The sequence below is a fragment of the Ceratotherium simum genome, chromosome 13 (assembly GCF_057802395.1).
Source record: "Ceratotherium simum simum isolate JZ-2026a chromosome 13, ASM5780239v1, whole genome shotgun sequence".
Taxonomy (NCBI): Eukaryota; Metazoa; Chordata; class Mammalia; order Perissodactyla; family Rhinocerotidae; genus Ceratotherium; species Ceratotherium simum.
This window is the reverse complement of record NC_141912.1, coordinates 59183970-59200970: the sequence shown is the minus strand read 5'-3', so window position 1 is coordinate 59200970 and position 17001 is coordinate 59183970. Positions and strand designations below refer to the sequence as shown.

Below are 17001 nucleotides of genomic sequence, written 5' to 3'. Positions count from 1 at the left end.
GTTTTTGGATGCAATGCTCTGTATATATCTACTAGGTCCATCTGTTCTAGTGTGTCGTTTAAGGCCAATGTTTCCTTATTGATCTTCTGTTTGGATGATCTATCCGTTGGTGTAAGTGGAGTGTTCAAGTCCCCTACTATTATTGTGTTACTGTCTATTTCTGTTTTTATGTCTGTTAATAATTGCTTTATATATTTAGGTGCACCTACATTGGGTGTGTAGATATTTACAAGTGTTATATCCTCTTGTTGGATTGTTCCCTTGATCATTACGTAATGCCCTTCTTTGTCTCTTTTTACAGTTTTTGTTTTAAAGTCTATTTTGTCTGATATGAGTACTGCTACCCCAGCTTTCTTTTCATTGCCATTTGCGTGGAGTATCTTTTTCCATCCCTTCACTTTCAGTTTGTGAGTGTCTTTAGGTCTGAAGTGTGTCTCTTATGCAGCATATATATGGGTCTTGTATTTTTATCCAGTCAGCCACCCTATGCCTTTTAATTGGAGCATTTAGTCCATTGACGTTTAAAGTAACTATTGATAAGTATGTACTTACTGCCATTTTTTAACTTTTTTTTTCTCAGTGTTTTAGTAGTCCTTCTCTGTTCCTTTATTCTTCTATACAGAATTGATGGTTACTTTAGTTTGACCTCTGTCTGAAAGCTGTATTCTTTAACTCCCCTTCTCCCTCATGTTTTTGATGTCATATCTAACCTCTTTGTTGTGCATTTGTATCCATTATGTTCTAATCATGGAAACAGATAATTTTTCCTATTTGTGGTCTTTTCCCCTTAAATCAGTCCCTTTAACCTTTCTTGTAGCACTGGTTTCTTGGTGACAAACTCCTTTAATTCTTGCTTATCTGAGAAAATTTTGATCTCTCCTTCCATTTTGAATGATAACCTTGCTGGGTAGAGTATTCTTGGCTGTAAGTTTTTTCCTTTTAGCACTTTAAATATATCGTGCCATTCTCTTCTAGCCTGTAAGGTTTCTGCTGAGAATTCAGCTGATAGCCTTATGGGGTTTCCTTTGTATGTAACTTGACATTCTCTTGCAGCTTTTAGGATTCTCTCTTTATCTTTAATTCTGGACATTTTGATTATGATGTGTCTTGGTGTGGGCCTCTTTGGGTTTATCTTGTTTGGGGCTCTCTGTGCTTCCTGTACCTGGATGTCTGTTTCCTTCCTTAGGTTAGGGCAGTTTTCATCTATTATTTCTTGAAATAGATTCTCTGCCCCCTTGTCTCGCTCTTCTCCTTCCGGGACACCTATAACACGGATGTTAGTGCGCTTGATGTTGTCCCACAGGTCCCTTAGACTGTCCTCACTCTTTTTAATTCTTTTCTCTTTTACCTGTTCACCTCGGGTAATTTCTTCTAGTCTTTCTTCCAGCTCACAGATCCGTTCTTCTGTATCCTCTACTCTGCTTTTGAGTCCCTCTAATGAATTTTTCATTTCCAGTATTGTATTCTTCATTTCTGATTGGTTCTTTTTTATATCTTCCATTTCTTTGTTGACATTCTCACTGAGTTCATCTATTCTTCTCCCCAGATCAGTGAGCATCCTTAACACTCTTAGTTTGAACTCTCTGTCAGGTAGGTTGCTCATTTCTGTTTCACTTAGTTCCTTTTCTGGGGTTTTGTCCTGTTCCCTTACTTGAAATGTATTCTTTTGCCTCCTCATTTTGCCTCTTTCCCTGTGCTTGTGTCTACGTATTAGGTAGGTCAGCTATGTCTCCTGCTCTTAGATAGGTGACCTTATGTAAGTGATGGCTTAGGAGGCTTCCAGTGTGCTTCCCTCAGTTCTCAATGTTCCAGGGGTGACCCCTATGTGGGCTATGTGTATCCTTCTGCTGTGGCCTGTTTTCTCTCCCTGTAGGCACCCGTGGAGGCTGAGTTATGCTCCTGGCCAGCTGTTGTAATGCTCAGCTGCTTGTAGTTGTTGTGGGCCCTTCAGTCTCTTTATCAGGTGTGGGGATCCCCAGCACAGTTGGCTGTAAGTTCTAATACCACATTTGTGTTGCAGTATTTCTTTTAAGTGAGTAGGCCCCCAGCGTGGCAGGTTGTTAGGCTCAGGGCCTTACAATTGCTGTAAACCTCTAGCCTATTAGGTCTCTTGTCAGCTCTCTGAGGATTGCAGCTGGGTGGGGCTGGCCTCAGGCACAGGAGCACCCAATTGTTTCAGGTTTTGGAAGGTGGAGCAAACCTCCTATGTGGGTCTTTGAGAAGTACAAGTCTTCTGCGGCTGAGAAGCCCTGTTGCCCACAGGTCCACACACACAGTCAACACAGTCCTGCCCCGTGTGAGCGCCCCAACCTCCCCAAGCGGACCCAGTCTCTCCACGGCGGGAGCCCCACACACTCTGCCACAGCCCCACACTCTCCACCCGCTCCTTGTGCACACCCTGCCCTGCTCAAGTCGGCTCAGTTGCCAGGCTGCAGAGAATCCAGTCACCAATCTATGCAGGCCCACAAGTTGCCTGAGGGCTTGTTGTTGGGTGGGGCCAGTCTCTAGGGTGAGTTGCCTGCCCTGGCTGAGCTGGATTAAATCGGTGCTCTAGCGGGTGGGGCAGACCCTGGGCTAGCAGGCCTCAGGGAGAACTCCAATGGCGTCTGTGTCAGCACGCCCACACCAGGCCACCACAATGGCCGCTGCCAATGTCCCAGTCCCTGGAGAGGTCTCACCCCTCAGCGAGATGCACTCAGGGCCTATTAGGTGAGTCTCTCTTCACCAAAGCACTGTACACCTTTCTTTCTGGTGATTTTAGGATGCTTCCCGAAACGGGTGAGTTTGTGCGCGGGCCGTTTAAGAGCCAGTTTTAGTTTCTTTGTGAACCGGGTTTTCTGGGGGTGCTCCCCAGTGTTTTAGTAGCAGCAAAGTCAGATATTATGCCGCTGTTGTCGATTGTGCTGTGTCCACAAAATGCCCACAGCGGGGGCTCCCTGGCTCAGGGCCCCGCGCCTCCAGGGAGGCTGCGTACCTGTGCGCTGCTCCCAGCGGCCGTGAAGCTGGCGGCTTGTGAAGGCGGCGTTTTCCTCTCCAGAAGGGAGTCTCTGCCTCTTCTACCCCAGTTAGGATTGTCCGTTGTTGCAGGAGTTCCTCTCATCCAGTTTTCAGTTCTGTCTCAGGGGTAATTTTTCCACGAGTCGTTGTAAATTGGCTGTGTCTACGGGAGGAGGTGAGTTCCGAGTCTGCTTACGCCGCCATCTTGACTCCTCTTCAGCTAATTAATTTATATTATACTTCTGTACTACACAACAGTACAATTGTGTATTAAATTAAAATGTACTGTATGTCACATTTTCTCATTATTAGTCTCTAAGTAAGTAGTCAGATCCACAAGGATAGAGAACACAGTTGAATATGGACTAAGCACAAATGGTTAAAAGAAGGAAAAAAGGTAGAAATTTTTCTCCCCATTGGAATAGAATATTCTAATTTGTAATATAAATACTATAAATCTGTATGTATATGTATTTTAGATACACATATGCAGATGTGTGTGTGCACATAATATGTATGTGTGTGTGTATATATATGTGTATTCCTTTAAATTTTAGAATATGGAATAAGTTTTATTCTTAATAAAAATGCCACTGACAACTTTGGAATAAAAAAAAATAGATTCTAAATGATAAACATGTCAAAATGTCAAGAAAATCTTTGGAGACAGCCCTGATGGCCTAGTGGTTAAAGTTCAGCGCTCTCACCAATTCAGGGGCCTGGGATCCTTTCTCCGTCACAGAACCACACCACCCATCTGTCAGTTGCCATACTGTGGCGGCTCACGTAGAAGAGCTAGAGGACTTACAACTAGGATATACAACCATGCACAGAGGCTTTGGGGAGGAAAAAGAAAAAAGAGGAAGACTGGCAGCAGATGTTAGCTCAGGGCAAATCTTGCCCTGCCAAAAAAAAAAAAGAAAATCTTTGAACAATAGTTACAAGAGAAGATACTTGGCATACCAAATAGTATTAAAATAAATTGTGCCACTACAATAATTATGGCAATATAATTGGTTTCAAATATCACACTGAAAAACTATAAAACACAAAGTGAGGAAATATCTGCTATAAACATAAAATCTTATTGTGAAGTATTAGTCACCTTCAAATCTGTCTATAAACATAAAATATAAGCAAATATTTATTTCTTGTATGGGAAGGATTTTCATGCAGAGAATATATTGAAAATACTGATAGATCTTATCATATGAATATAAATATAAAACTAAACAAAATCTTTGGCAATCTAACAATGCTAATTGGAACAGAGTTTCTAGAGTGGAACTCGGCAATTTGATAGATCCTTAAAATTGCCTATAATGTGATTCAACAATTCACTTCTAGGTATACCTCCTAAGGAAATAATTAAATAAGGGTGAGATGACCTTTAAAGAATTATCACATAATTATTTATTATTTCAAAATCTTAGAAACTAAATATCCAACAATAGGTTTTGCTTAAATAAATTGTTATATAGTCAATAAGAGAAAATTATGCAGATTGAAAAATTTTAATGCAATGTATAGTTATTGGCCTATATTTTATTGATATCATTGTAAAAACCAAGTGACAAAGAATAACCACAAAGTCACATGGCATTCAATCTAGCAGAAAGAAAGGAGCTCTGAAGAGCTATACAAGGCCAGGGACTTTATAGGCAGAAGGGAGCAGGAACAAGGAAGTTGTACAAGACAAAAGCAGTTTGGTAATTGCAAGATGCCTTTCCTGGTAGGGGGTAGCTGGGGTTATCAAGCAGATGACTTAACTAAGGCTGATCAGGTGATTCCTGATTCACTGGTTTAAGATTCCATTTCCAGGAGCACTGAAACTGTAATTAAGTCTTGGTTTGGTGACATGGGGGCTTAGCATAAGCAACTCCATTTTGGGCCTATTGTCTTATTTTTAACAATCAAATGTTGGATAAATTTGTTTATTTTTTTCTAATTTTTTGTAGTGAGCTTATGTTGCTTCTGTAGTCAGGAAAAAAACAATAGAGTTCATATATGTTATTTTTAAGTTACCGTTTCAGTTATTATAACCAAAGGCCAATAAATATATCTGATATGTTATGAGTTTTATTAGCTTCATGAAATATGGGAAATGAGTTCATTAACAAAGTATTAGTGAATAATTATTATTGCTATTTTAATACCACAAAATGGTACAAGTTATTTTTCCAAACGTTAAAATTTAGAGATTGATTGAAGTAAAAGTAGTTGTGCTTTTTATCACTTAATGAATAGCTTCCTGGAAGCTATATCCTCCCTAAGATGTTTTTAACAGTTTAATTGTAAGAAGTAATTAACCCAGAAAGCTTCTAGTTTGCTTCTAAATGCAGAATCCAAGAATATCAAATGGGTTCTGAAAACGTTCAACACATTTTTCTCCCATGTTCTTAATATAGGGAACATCATGTATCTTTTCAAAAATTTTTCAAAACTTTCTCTTTCAAACCTTCAAAATTGGCTGCGTGGACACACTTGGTCTTACTTCTATTTGTGTCATGATATAGATAGAAGAAGTGTGCAAAGAATCTCTGTAAGTATTTTTTTAAGAAAAAAAGTACATGCATCATAGACATGAGTTAATTACTCCATTGTTCCTGTTCTATATTCACTACAAAAGGGGCTAAATATGCCTGTGTTTGTGTGTGTGGGTAAAACCTGAACATGTTCGCATCTATAGGACCCTGCTCTTAACCACCGAGTTTCTAGGGTCATGAGAACAGTACTATAATCGACCATATGCTGGGCTATGCAGCCTAAGTCAATACATTTCAAAGAATTAAAAGCAAATGGATAATATTCTTTGAACAAACTCAATTTGAACTTTTATAACATTTTATAATATAAACCAATGTTACTGCAATAAACAAAAAATTAAAAAAAAAGAAAGTAAATACTCAATGAAAAAAATTCTGGTAGAGCTCAAGGCTGACTGAATTTAGAACACCACAACCATCAACAGGATATCTATGCATATAGTTTGACTGTTTCTAATAATAGATAATGAATTGATAGTTAATAAATTAACTGAATCTAAAAAAAAAAAAAAAACTAGAAAATCCCTGCATATTTGTAAATTTGCAATACAATTCTCAATAATTCTTGGACAAAAGAAAAAAACCACAAAAGAAATGAGAAAATATTTTGAATAGATGAAAATGAAAAATACAACTTGTTGAACAAAGCTATATTTATTCTTAGTGGGAAATTTACAATCTTGAGAGCATATATTAGATTAAAAACCCTAGAAACAGATGAGTAAATTAAGTCCAAAGTATGTTAATGGAAGAAAATCATAAAGATAAGAGCAGAAGTTAATGGAGTAGGGAACAAATAGATAATGGAGACTATCAACAATGCCAAAGTGTGTTCTTTGAAATTTACTACTCCCTGCCGATCATGATCTACAAAATAAATAAAATGAGAAAATACACAAATAGCCAATATCACAAGAGAGACATCATTAGAGTTCCAACTCCAAAAAAAAGTATAATAAGAGGAAATTATGAAATATTTTATGCCAATAGTTTTGAAATTTTAGAATAAATGAAAAAATTCTCCTAGGAAAAAAATACAATTTAACAAAGTGGACATGATAATACGTAGACAGATATATTGGTTAAATACATTGAATCCATATTTAATACCTTCTTCAAAGAAAACTCCATGCCCAGGTGGCTGTACTAGTGGATTCTACCATATATGAAAGGTAGATATGACATCAGTATTACCTAAACTTTCTGAAAGAATATAAGGACAGCATAATCTTGATACCAAAATTTTACAAGAGCAGTGCAAGACAGGAAATTTGAAGGTCAATCTCTTTCTTTAACATATATATAAAATATATGTGTTACAATAAAATATATATTATATATAGCATGTATAATATATATACTCCTTAAAATATACAAAAGTGAATCCTGTCTTATATAAACAAGGTATACATTATGACCAAGTTAGACTTATTTCATGAATGCAGTCAAACATTCAAAAATCAGCCAACCTACTTCATCACAATTAAGAGGAAAAAAGAGAAAATGATATCCAATAATCTCAATCCAAAAGCTAAACAAAGTAAGAGGATTTATTCCACAAATATTTGGATTTATTATAAAGTATTAGTATTTCAGACAGTATGGTATTGGAGCAGGGGTAGAAATATGAACCAATAAAATAGGGAGCCCAGGAACACACACACACACACACCCTAGAGCCAAAAGAATGTTGAGGGGAAAAAAAGCAAAAAGGAGGACTTATTCTACTCTGTTTAATACTGTGTTTTCAGAGTTTTAAGACAGTGATATATTTGTACAAAGATAGAAAAATTGACCGATGGAACAAAATAGAAAGTCTAGAAACAGACCCACATGTATATGGACATGATTTATGACGGAAGTGATATTGCAGAACAGTAGAGAATGGACAGTTCTTTTCCACTCATGTCACTGAGTTAATTGGATTTCCATAAGGAAAAAGAAATTGATACAGACCAGGGACTATATATAAAAAACAATCCCAGGTGGATCGTAGAGGTAAATGTCAGTAGTAAAATAATATTTTTAAAAATGGGGTAGAAAAACAACAACAACATTAACAACAAAATACAAATAATTAAGTAAAAGATGGGCCAACTGCTGTACATTAAAATTACTAACTTATGATCATTAAAAGACATCATTAAGAAAGTAAAAAGGTAAGATACTGAAAGAAAATAAAATGTTTGCAATACATTTAACCAACAGTGCATATATTTCAAACATAAAGAACTCTAAATCATTTTTGTTAAATTTCCAACAGAAATGCATATATATGTGCACTAAACAATATGTATAAGCAGGGTTATAGCAGCAATATTCATAATAGCACCAAAATCTACACCAACACTAGAATAAATGACTTGTGAAATATCAACATAATGATGTATCTTGAAAATGACCAAGCTACTATGAAATTCCATAACAAAGGTGAATATTGAAAACGTAATGTTGAACGAAGATAGAAGTGGTGTGATAATGTGTGTTTGTATTGGAGTGGAGATTCTTTCTAGCAATTTTTTACCTTTTGACCAAGGTAGAAGTTACTTGAGTAACTTCACAGTATGGTATTTCATAGAGTTTTACCCTCTACCCTCTTCAACGTGCGAGCTATAATTCAATTAAAAGTTTACGTACATATATGAAAGGCAGAATGTCACATATTCATGATATAAGATGACATTGATAGGTGAATATTACATGGGAGTCAAAGAATATGCGTATGTACTGTCATCTTGAAGAGGATTATAGTAAAGTTTACTTACTTGGTAGATAAACAGATAAATTGATTAGATATTGGATCGGCCAACTTTTTCTGTAAAGAGTTAGGTAGTAAACATTTTTGGCTTTTGGGGCCTTAGAGTCTTTGTTGCAACTATTCAACTCTGCCATGAAAGCAGTCATAGATTATATGTAAAGACATGTGTGGCTCGGTTCCAGTTAAACTTTATTTACAAGGAGATGGCCCGTGGGCCATAGTTCTCAACCTCTGGATTGGATGATTAAACAGATGGCTAGAGTAAATGAAACATGCGTATCTACATATTAAAGTATTGTTGAAGCACTTTTAATCTCATTTTTCTAAAAAATGGGCACATGAAAATTGTTACTGGGAGTCTTCCAATTAAGTTATATTTGATTTATTCATTTCTAAACAGTTTTTACATGCTTTAATTTTTGGTATGATTTATATTTCCACAACTAATTACTCTCTGCAATATTACTGTTTTCAACCTAAAGATACATATTGTACACTAAATAGCCATATTTAAACCTGATGCTTTTCAATACTTTTCACTCACACAGAAAATTTAACAACGTAAAAAACTGGAGTAGAATGTTATACTCTAACATCATTTTAGTTACTGTTGAGAAAAATCTGTTTATTATCAGGATTTATTTATTTCATTAGGTGATTGCTACAATTTGTTGTTTTGTCAAATTTAACTTTGTATTTATGTACTGAAAGTATTAAGGGTTTCTAATTTAGAGCAGATTAATCGATTTTTGGTCCTGTTGGTTTTATGGTGAGATAATCTATTGCCTTAAATCTTTATTTTTTTGGTAATAGTTTAATTAACTGGTCAGACAAATGTTTATACAACACATACTAAAACCATAAATCTCTTTCCTAAATGGTTGCAGGCAAGAATTGGATCCATGTAAAGCTGAACTGAATATTCTAGGGAGGACTATAAAAGCAAGCGAATCCACCAATCACATATCTGGAAAACCCTTGCCAGAATCAGGGTTTGTCTTTATTGGTGGATTTCCAGATCTTCATGGAACAAAGAAGGTATTTTTGTTGATGTTTTAAAATGTATTTATCATGTCATTTTATGAAAAAGGGAAATAGGAAAACTAAAAAAATTTCCTTGTTAACAGGGCCATCTACATGATTTCAAAAAGAAATTTTGAGCAATTCTACTAACACATATGTCTTAACTTATCCTACCAAAATATACTAAAAGTTTACTGTTCTCATTATACAGAATTGCTCCTGTATCAGGCTGTGTTTCAATCTTATGGCATAACTTGTGTGGTACATTTCATGTTAATATTAAGCACATGGGCTTTTGTTCACCCCTAAGCTAGTGGTTTACCCTGGATATATGAGTGGGTTGGCTTAATAACACTCCAAAAATGGGATTCAAACTGGAAGACCATTCCCAGTGTCTGCTTCATATGAGGTTATTAAAGTGTAAGAATGTTCTCTACAGAATTTCATGCATATGCCAGCCCACTCTAAATTTCCATTTAGATAATTAGCTTACTGTCTTCATTATTAACCTGTATTTTAGGATAAGAACTTGCTTGCTGACTTAAATGCTATTGATTATTTGGCTCCATTTTATGCATAATAGAGAGTTACTTAAAAATTTAAGGTTGCTTGTAAAGTATACCAATAGCTTACTAACATTTAAGAGTCTTTTCTCTTACTATATTCACCATTGTTGTTTACATATTTGAACATACTATTTTTATATTATTGGAGATATAAAATGCAATTATTTCAAAGTCCCACCAGTAATATAAATTGGGTATTATCTATTCACTATATTATAAATATTAAGACTTCATTATATTTTAGCTAAAAATTTTCAAGGCAAATGTACATAAAGAACAAAAGTCACTTGCGAATTTGATGTGACACATATGCCTTTAATGAAATAAAGAAATTCTTTATCTGTAAGCATGCAGAAATTATTCTTAGATTCGGCTTTATCCATTAGCAGTTTATTGATCATTAAACAGACTTTTGTGACTTTTTCTATAATGTCAAGGCACTTGATTGACTTTTTCCTAGATAAACCAACCTATAAGCTGTATAAGAGTAGAAAATGTCTGTTGTGTTTACTTTTCTTTGCCCCAAGGCAAGGATAGTTTCTGTCACATAGTAGATGCTCTATGAACATCTTTTAAATGAATGATCAATTAAAGAATGGATGAAAAGATTCCAAAAACTTACATAAGTTAATATTTATTGGGATTGATCTCTTACTTCATAACTGTGTATATATTTCTCAAGTAAAATGTGTGTTTTCATATAGACTTTAACTTTTGTGAGCATACATTAATTAAATGCAGCTTCTTAAGACTCAAGGAGCTCATATTCTATTAAGAAGATACACAAACATCTCTAATACAGTTAGATATTTACTCTAATAGAAATATGGACAACACACAGAGGAGATACAGAAAAATAGAACAGGAAGCCTTGTGGTCTCCCTGGGGGAGTAAGGGAGTTTGTAACATGGCAAGGATCTGAGGATGATCAAGTGTCTACCGGGTAAATACTGTGTAGACCATCATTCCAGGTAGAAAAAACATCACACACACAAGCTCGGGTAGGGAGAGGCCTAGCAGAGGTAGGTAGAGGGGGGTAGAAATGATTTATTATTGTGGAAACATGGAGCTTGATGTGAACTGAGCAGGAGGAAGATGATGTTGGAAAAGTAGGAGCCTGAGCATAACAGATTCTGTGTAAAACACAAAATAGTATATATTTGTATGCTGGTGCCCAGAAGAGCCATTTAAGCAGTTTGAACAAGGAGTGACATTATGTCGTGTTCACTCTGATAGCAACTAAATTATAGGATTGGAGGGGTATGGACTACATGTCAAGAACTGGTAAAGTGAGGTAATAGAAATAGTTAAATAAGCAATGATGTGGCAATAAGGGTGAGAGGATGACTGTGAAAACTATTGAACTTGTGAGTAACTATAGATAAAAAGACAGAAAAATTTGGAATTTGAAGGCCCAGGTTGGCTCATGTAAGTGGAGAATTTATGGTGTCTTATTTACGACGGGGATCACAAGATTATTTACTGGGTAAGATGGCAGGTTCATTTTTGTATTTGTGTTACTTTTGGGCAGGGGTAGCTTTCAAATATTTAACAACCGGTTTGCCATCACCACTAACCCATCAGTCCGTTGCGTCAGTCTATTCCTGCTGTATATCATTCCCATCAGCGAGACCCTAGAGATAGAGTCAGTCGTTTGAATCAAGGGCCTTGAGTACACAAGAGCGCCTGACCATATGGCTGTGTGAGTCTTTACACAAATGATGGTGGAGCCCACAGTCATTGATGGGCTTGATTTCGTAGAATGAGAGAAGGAACTAAAGATTAGGGGTCAGCCATCAAGAAGTGGGCTAAAGAAGAGGAGCCCACAAAAGTGGTTAAGGAGTAGTGAGATGGGTGGCAGAACAAGAGGAAAATGTCACAAAAACCAAAGGTGGAGAAAGTTTCCTAAAGGAGCATATGTTCAATACCAAAGCTACTAAATGTCAACGAGCAGTTTCAGCAGAACAAGAAGAACAGAAAAGAAGTTGTAATATTTTGAGGAGGAATAAAGGGCAGGGAGGAAGCAGCACAGTGATTTTAGGTTCCTTTTGCTAGAGGCTCATTAATAAAAAGAGAGAGAGAGTGACATTGTAATCCCGGGGAGGACAAAGTGTCAGAGTAGAGTTGCAGAGATCTAGAATAAGTGGTTACATTCTGAAGACTTTTTGTCCCACAACCTTGTTTGAGAGGATTGGCATTTACTGAGGGATTATCTCCCTAAAAGCTTGATATTCATCCTGTGATGGAGAGCAATTGGACATTTGTTGCAATAAGATTTAGAGGAAATGCAGGGTGTGGACCAATGAAGTTACCTTGAAATTAAAAGCACAGCCACCTGAGCAGGTTACCCTTCCTTGTTAACTATGCTGTATTTGAAAGATTTTGTGTCGGCCCCTTATTGATTTTTCATTCTTTCCTCATATGGTTACTGTGTCATAGTAACTGTATGTGTGTGTGCAAGTGTGTGTGTATGTGACATATACTTATATTTATGTTGTGCACTAAATGATTGATACAAGCAAACTATAAATTATATCCATATGATAATACTTGAATAGAAATCATAAGATAAATCAGAAAAAAGAAAAAAAAAAGAAAGAAAAACAAGTTTGTGAACTTGTGTCTGTGCAATGCAGCCCGTCTGAATATCTAAGCCTCATGCAGGCTCTAACTATCTAATTATTGTGTTCTGATTAAGAGCTGCTGTTTAAGCACAGTGGGTTGTCAGTGCTCAGAAAATTAAAAACAACAGGTTTGCAGTATAAAACACTAAGGAAGAAAACTGTAGTTGATTCCTTGAGCCAATAAGTGCTAAGTTACAATTATTCTCTTGCCTCTAAGTTTCCAGTAATGTCTTTCTGTACTGGCCGGAGCCCCTCCACATGATGCGAGTCCCTAATGCAACTTGTATGTGCTGACAGGTTGGTTAATGCTTCTTTTAACAAAAACACACACTGCTCAGTATGTGAGGAGAGAATGAAACAGTTAGACACTTTCAATTTTGTGCTAGAAGTGTGAAACTCTCTGTGCTCCCTGATAACCGTAAATGATGATAACTTCCAAGGTCCAAGAGTAAATGCCCCCTCTCTGGTGGTAGGAAAACACTTTTCTTGGTTATGCTTTAATTGCTTACACTTTTTAGTGCCTGTCTTTCTGCTTCTTGGTTCAAGTTGTGTAAGCACACCAAACCTTCTTCCTAATAAATGCAGACCAAGTTACAATGGTACCAACTATTCTCTTTGCTAAATACAAAAGGAAATAAAATAATTATACAAGTAAATATTGTTAATCCAATAGTGGATTTTTTTTCTTTCTACAGAAATTGATAACAGAAGGTGTTCTGGAAAGATGCTAGTTTTTTTCACATTCAAGTCCATCACTAATACTAAAAATGGAATATGTGAAGGCAGGTGTTCATAATATAGGATTTCAATTTTTGAAGAATCAGTGACTGACTTAGTCCATTTCAGCTGCTATAACAAAAATACCATAGACTGGGTGGCTTAAAAAACAAACATTTATTTTTCACTGTTGTGAAGGCTGGGAAGGCCAAGATCATGGTGCTGGCAGATTGGCGTCTCGTGAGGGCCCCTTTCCTGGTTCATAGACAGCTGTCTTCTAGCTGTGTCCTCACATTGGCAGAAGGGTCGAGAGAGTTCTCTGGGGTCTTTTTTATAATGGCGATAATCCCATTCATTAGGGATCTACCGTGATGACCTAATCACTTCCCGAAGGCCACACCTCCTAGTACCAATACCTTAGGGGCTAGGATTTCAACATACGGATTTTTTTTCTTTTTTTTTTTTGTTGAGGAAGATTTGCCCTGAGCTAACATCTCTGCCAATCTTCTTCTATTTTGTATGTGGGCCACAGCCTCAGCATGGCTGATGAGTGGTGTAGGTCCATGCCCAGGATCCAAACCCATGAACCTGGGCCACCAAAGCAGAGCATGCGGAACTTAACCACTACACCACAGGGCTGGCCCCTCAACATATGAATTTTAGGAGGACACAAACATTCAATCCATAGCTGTGATTGATTCCAGGAGTATAAATGTGCATTTTAATTTTTAATTTCAACATAGTAGACAAGTTTAATACTTTTTGAAATTTTACATGAATTCCTTGAGAAAACAAGAAAATTTTGGTAAAGCTAATAAGTATTATATGCTTTATGTATGTTCAAAACATTGATTTATGTATTCAATAATTAATTTACTATGAATCCACTCACTTTTATATAAAGGCCTGTCAATTATCAGCCATAAGAATCTTTTTTTTTTTTTAATTTTATTTATTTACCTTTTTCCCCCCAAAGCCCCAGTAGATAGTTGTATGTCACAGTTGCACATCCTTCCAGCCGCTACATGTGGGACACGGCCCCAGCATGGCCGGAGAAACTGTGCGTCGGTGCGCGCCCGGGATCCGAACCCAGGCCACCAGCAGCAGAGCTCGAGCATTTAACCACTAAGCCATGGGGCCAGCCCAGCCATAAGAATCTTTTAACCAAAACAGTTAATGCTGAATTAATAGTCTAAGACATAAAGACAGAATTCTCTTTTAGAAGTTGTGATGGATTCCCAAAGAACAAACGAAAACATCACCTCAGTTGTCTGTGTTTCACTTTCTGTAGACTATTTTGGTAGCTTTTATTATGCATCACAACTCATTATCAATTTACAGAGATAGTGACACCTCAGTAGATTATTCATGATAGACTCTTAGAGGATGCTTGGCAACATTTTTGAGCTAATCCAAGATACTTGTTATATGGACACAACATAATCAGAAATAAATTGAAATACACCATTGAAAAAAATCAGGAAAGATGACAACATTTAACCCTTGTGGATTCTGTAAATGGTGGAAAACAAAGTTAATCCTCACCCTGTCCTCATTTTCTGTCCATTCAATCTCAAAAAGAGAATCACTCTACAATAAGTAGAAGTCTTTTAAATAGGCATGTACATAACCTACATCCCTGATGAACATAAGCAAAATCATAGAGACGTCAAGGTTTCGGTGCAGCATTTTGAAATTCATTGCTTCTTCTAGAGGTTATGTGGTAAGTCATTCATTTGTTCATTCTGCTGGACTGTTGTTTGGACCCTTGGTTGTCTATTCTGCCATCAGTGGCACCTGACCACAAGTCAACAAAATATCAGATGCAGACGAGCCCAATGAGAATTATTTCTCATTCCTTGCACATCTAAGAATCACTTCTAACTTATTCCCACATGAGGGCCTGTGTTTCTCAGTCGGCCAGTAATCCATTGTGGACCAAGCCTCACTCCGTAGTCAAGCAGAAACTGGCTTCCACTCAAGATAAAGACAGGTTCTTCTCCCACAGCTCTAGCTTGCTCTACCAACTATACTTCCAGCTTCTACTCTCATCCAGCAATTCTTACTATCCCTGCAAAAACCTGACTGCTAGGAGTCTGGGGGAAGGTGCTAGCTCTGAGTCTGTCGCTTCCCCACAGCCTTTCTTAATCTGTATGTTTCGACATCCTTAGGATCTCTCTTTAATCCCTCCATTTGTGAGTGATTTGAGTTTTGAAAACTTCTCCGTGCATTTAGTCATAGTTCCTTTTATTCAAGAACACTGGCTTATACTCACCACTCTATCTACCTCACCCTAGTTATTTAATCTCATTAGAAAATGTAGAAAAAATTGTATACAGGTCTGCATACATAAATCTATGAAGAAGTCAGAAGGAGATATCAAGCATGAATCTCAGTCTTCCAGCTTAAACCACAAAATGAGGGACCCATTACTAAGATGAGGAAAACAGGGGAGAGCAGATTTGGGGGAAAATGACAAGATAATTAATTTGAACACTTTAAGTTTGAGTTATCTGTGAGGCTTGCAGGAAGAGTTACCAAGTTAACACTTGTTTTCACGACTCAGGGAGTTCTCAGTCATATTTGAATACATGAGACCAGATGAGAGAACCTCAGGGGAGAGTGAGGAGAATGAGAAGCAAAGACCCAGAAGGAAGTCCTGAAAAAATCTGACATTTAAATGAGAAGGCAGTTCAATATCCACAGGAAAGTAGGCAGAGGAGTGAGAACACAACCGAGAAAATGCCGTATCGTAGAAGGCAGAAGAAGAGCATGTTTCAAAAAAGAAGGAGCTGTTTCACCCGCTAATGTCAGATCCAGTAAGAGTAAGGGCTGGAGAGCATCCGCTGGTTTTTCTGACATGGAGGTCACTTAAGACCATCTGTTCTTAAGCTCATGATGGTGAATGAAGAACTACCATCAGCATTCTATTAAGAACCAATGTCTTCTTTCTTTTGGGTAAATACCCAAAAGTGGGATTACTGGATCATATGGTAGTTCTGTTTTTAATTTTGGGGGTAACCCTTGCACTGGTTTCCACAGCAGCTGTACCATTTTGCATTCCCACCAACAGTGTATGAGGGTTCTGATTTCCCCACATCCTCACCAACATTTGTCATCTTTTTTTAAAATTTTTTATAATAGCCATCTCAACAGATGTGAATTGATATCTCATTGTGGTTTTGATTTGCATTTCCCTTATGATTAATGACACTGAGCATTTTTTCATATACCTGTTGGCCCTTTCTATGTCCTCTTTGGAGAAACGTCTATTTAAGCCCTTAGTCCACTTTTCAATTGGGTTATTAGTTTTTTTATGATTGAGTTGTAAGAGTTCCTTATATATTTTGGAAATTATGTTCTTCAGCTCCATTGTTTCTGTTTGGTATTTTTTATATTTAATATCTCTGTTGAAATTATCACTTTGTTCATTCATTGTTCTCTTAATGTTAGTGAGCATCTTTATGAGAGTTAATTTTAAGTCTCTGTCAGGTAAATCATATATTTCATCATATTTCCTTAGAATCAGTTTCTGGAATTTTATCTTGTTGCTTTGTTTGAAACATCTTTGCCTGATTCTTCATTTTTTCTTGACTCCCTGTGTTGATGTCTGTGCATTAGACAAATAGAGTATTTCCTCTAGTCTTCCCAGACTGACCTCTGACAAGAGAAGACTCCCACCAATCAGACTGACCAGAGACTTGGAGGCCTCTACCAACTCTTTCCCTCCTCGGGGAGAAGTAGGCAGCTCTGTTTTTTGTGCTTGCTCT

General features: G+C 36.8%; 1 protein-coding gene across 1 annotated transcript in view; it reads left to right on the top strand.

The window, feature by feature from the left end:
- Positions 1 to 2599: 2599 nt before the first annotated feature.
- LOC147915740 (protein eyes shut homolog) overlaps positions 2600 to 17001 on the top strand; it is a 440056-nt gene continuing 425654 nt past the window's right edge. Inside the window, exons 1-2 of the mRNA XM_087437836.1 lie at positions 2600 to 2709; positions 9189 to 9339. Of these exons, the coding sequence (XP_087293962.1) occupies positions 2600 to 2709; positions 9189 to 9339 (261 nt within the window). The remainder of the gene's footprint in view (positions 2710 to 9188; positions 9340 to 17001) is intronic.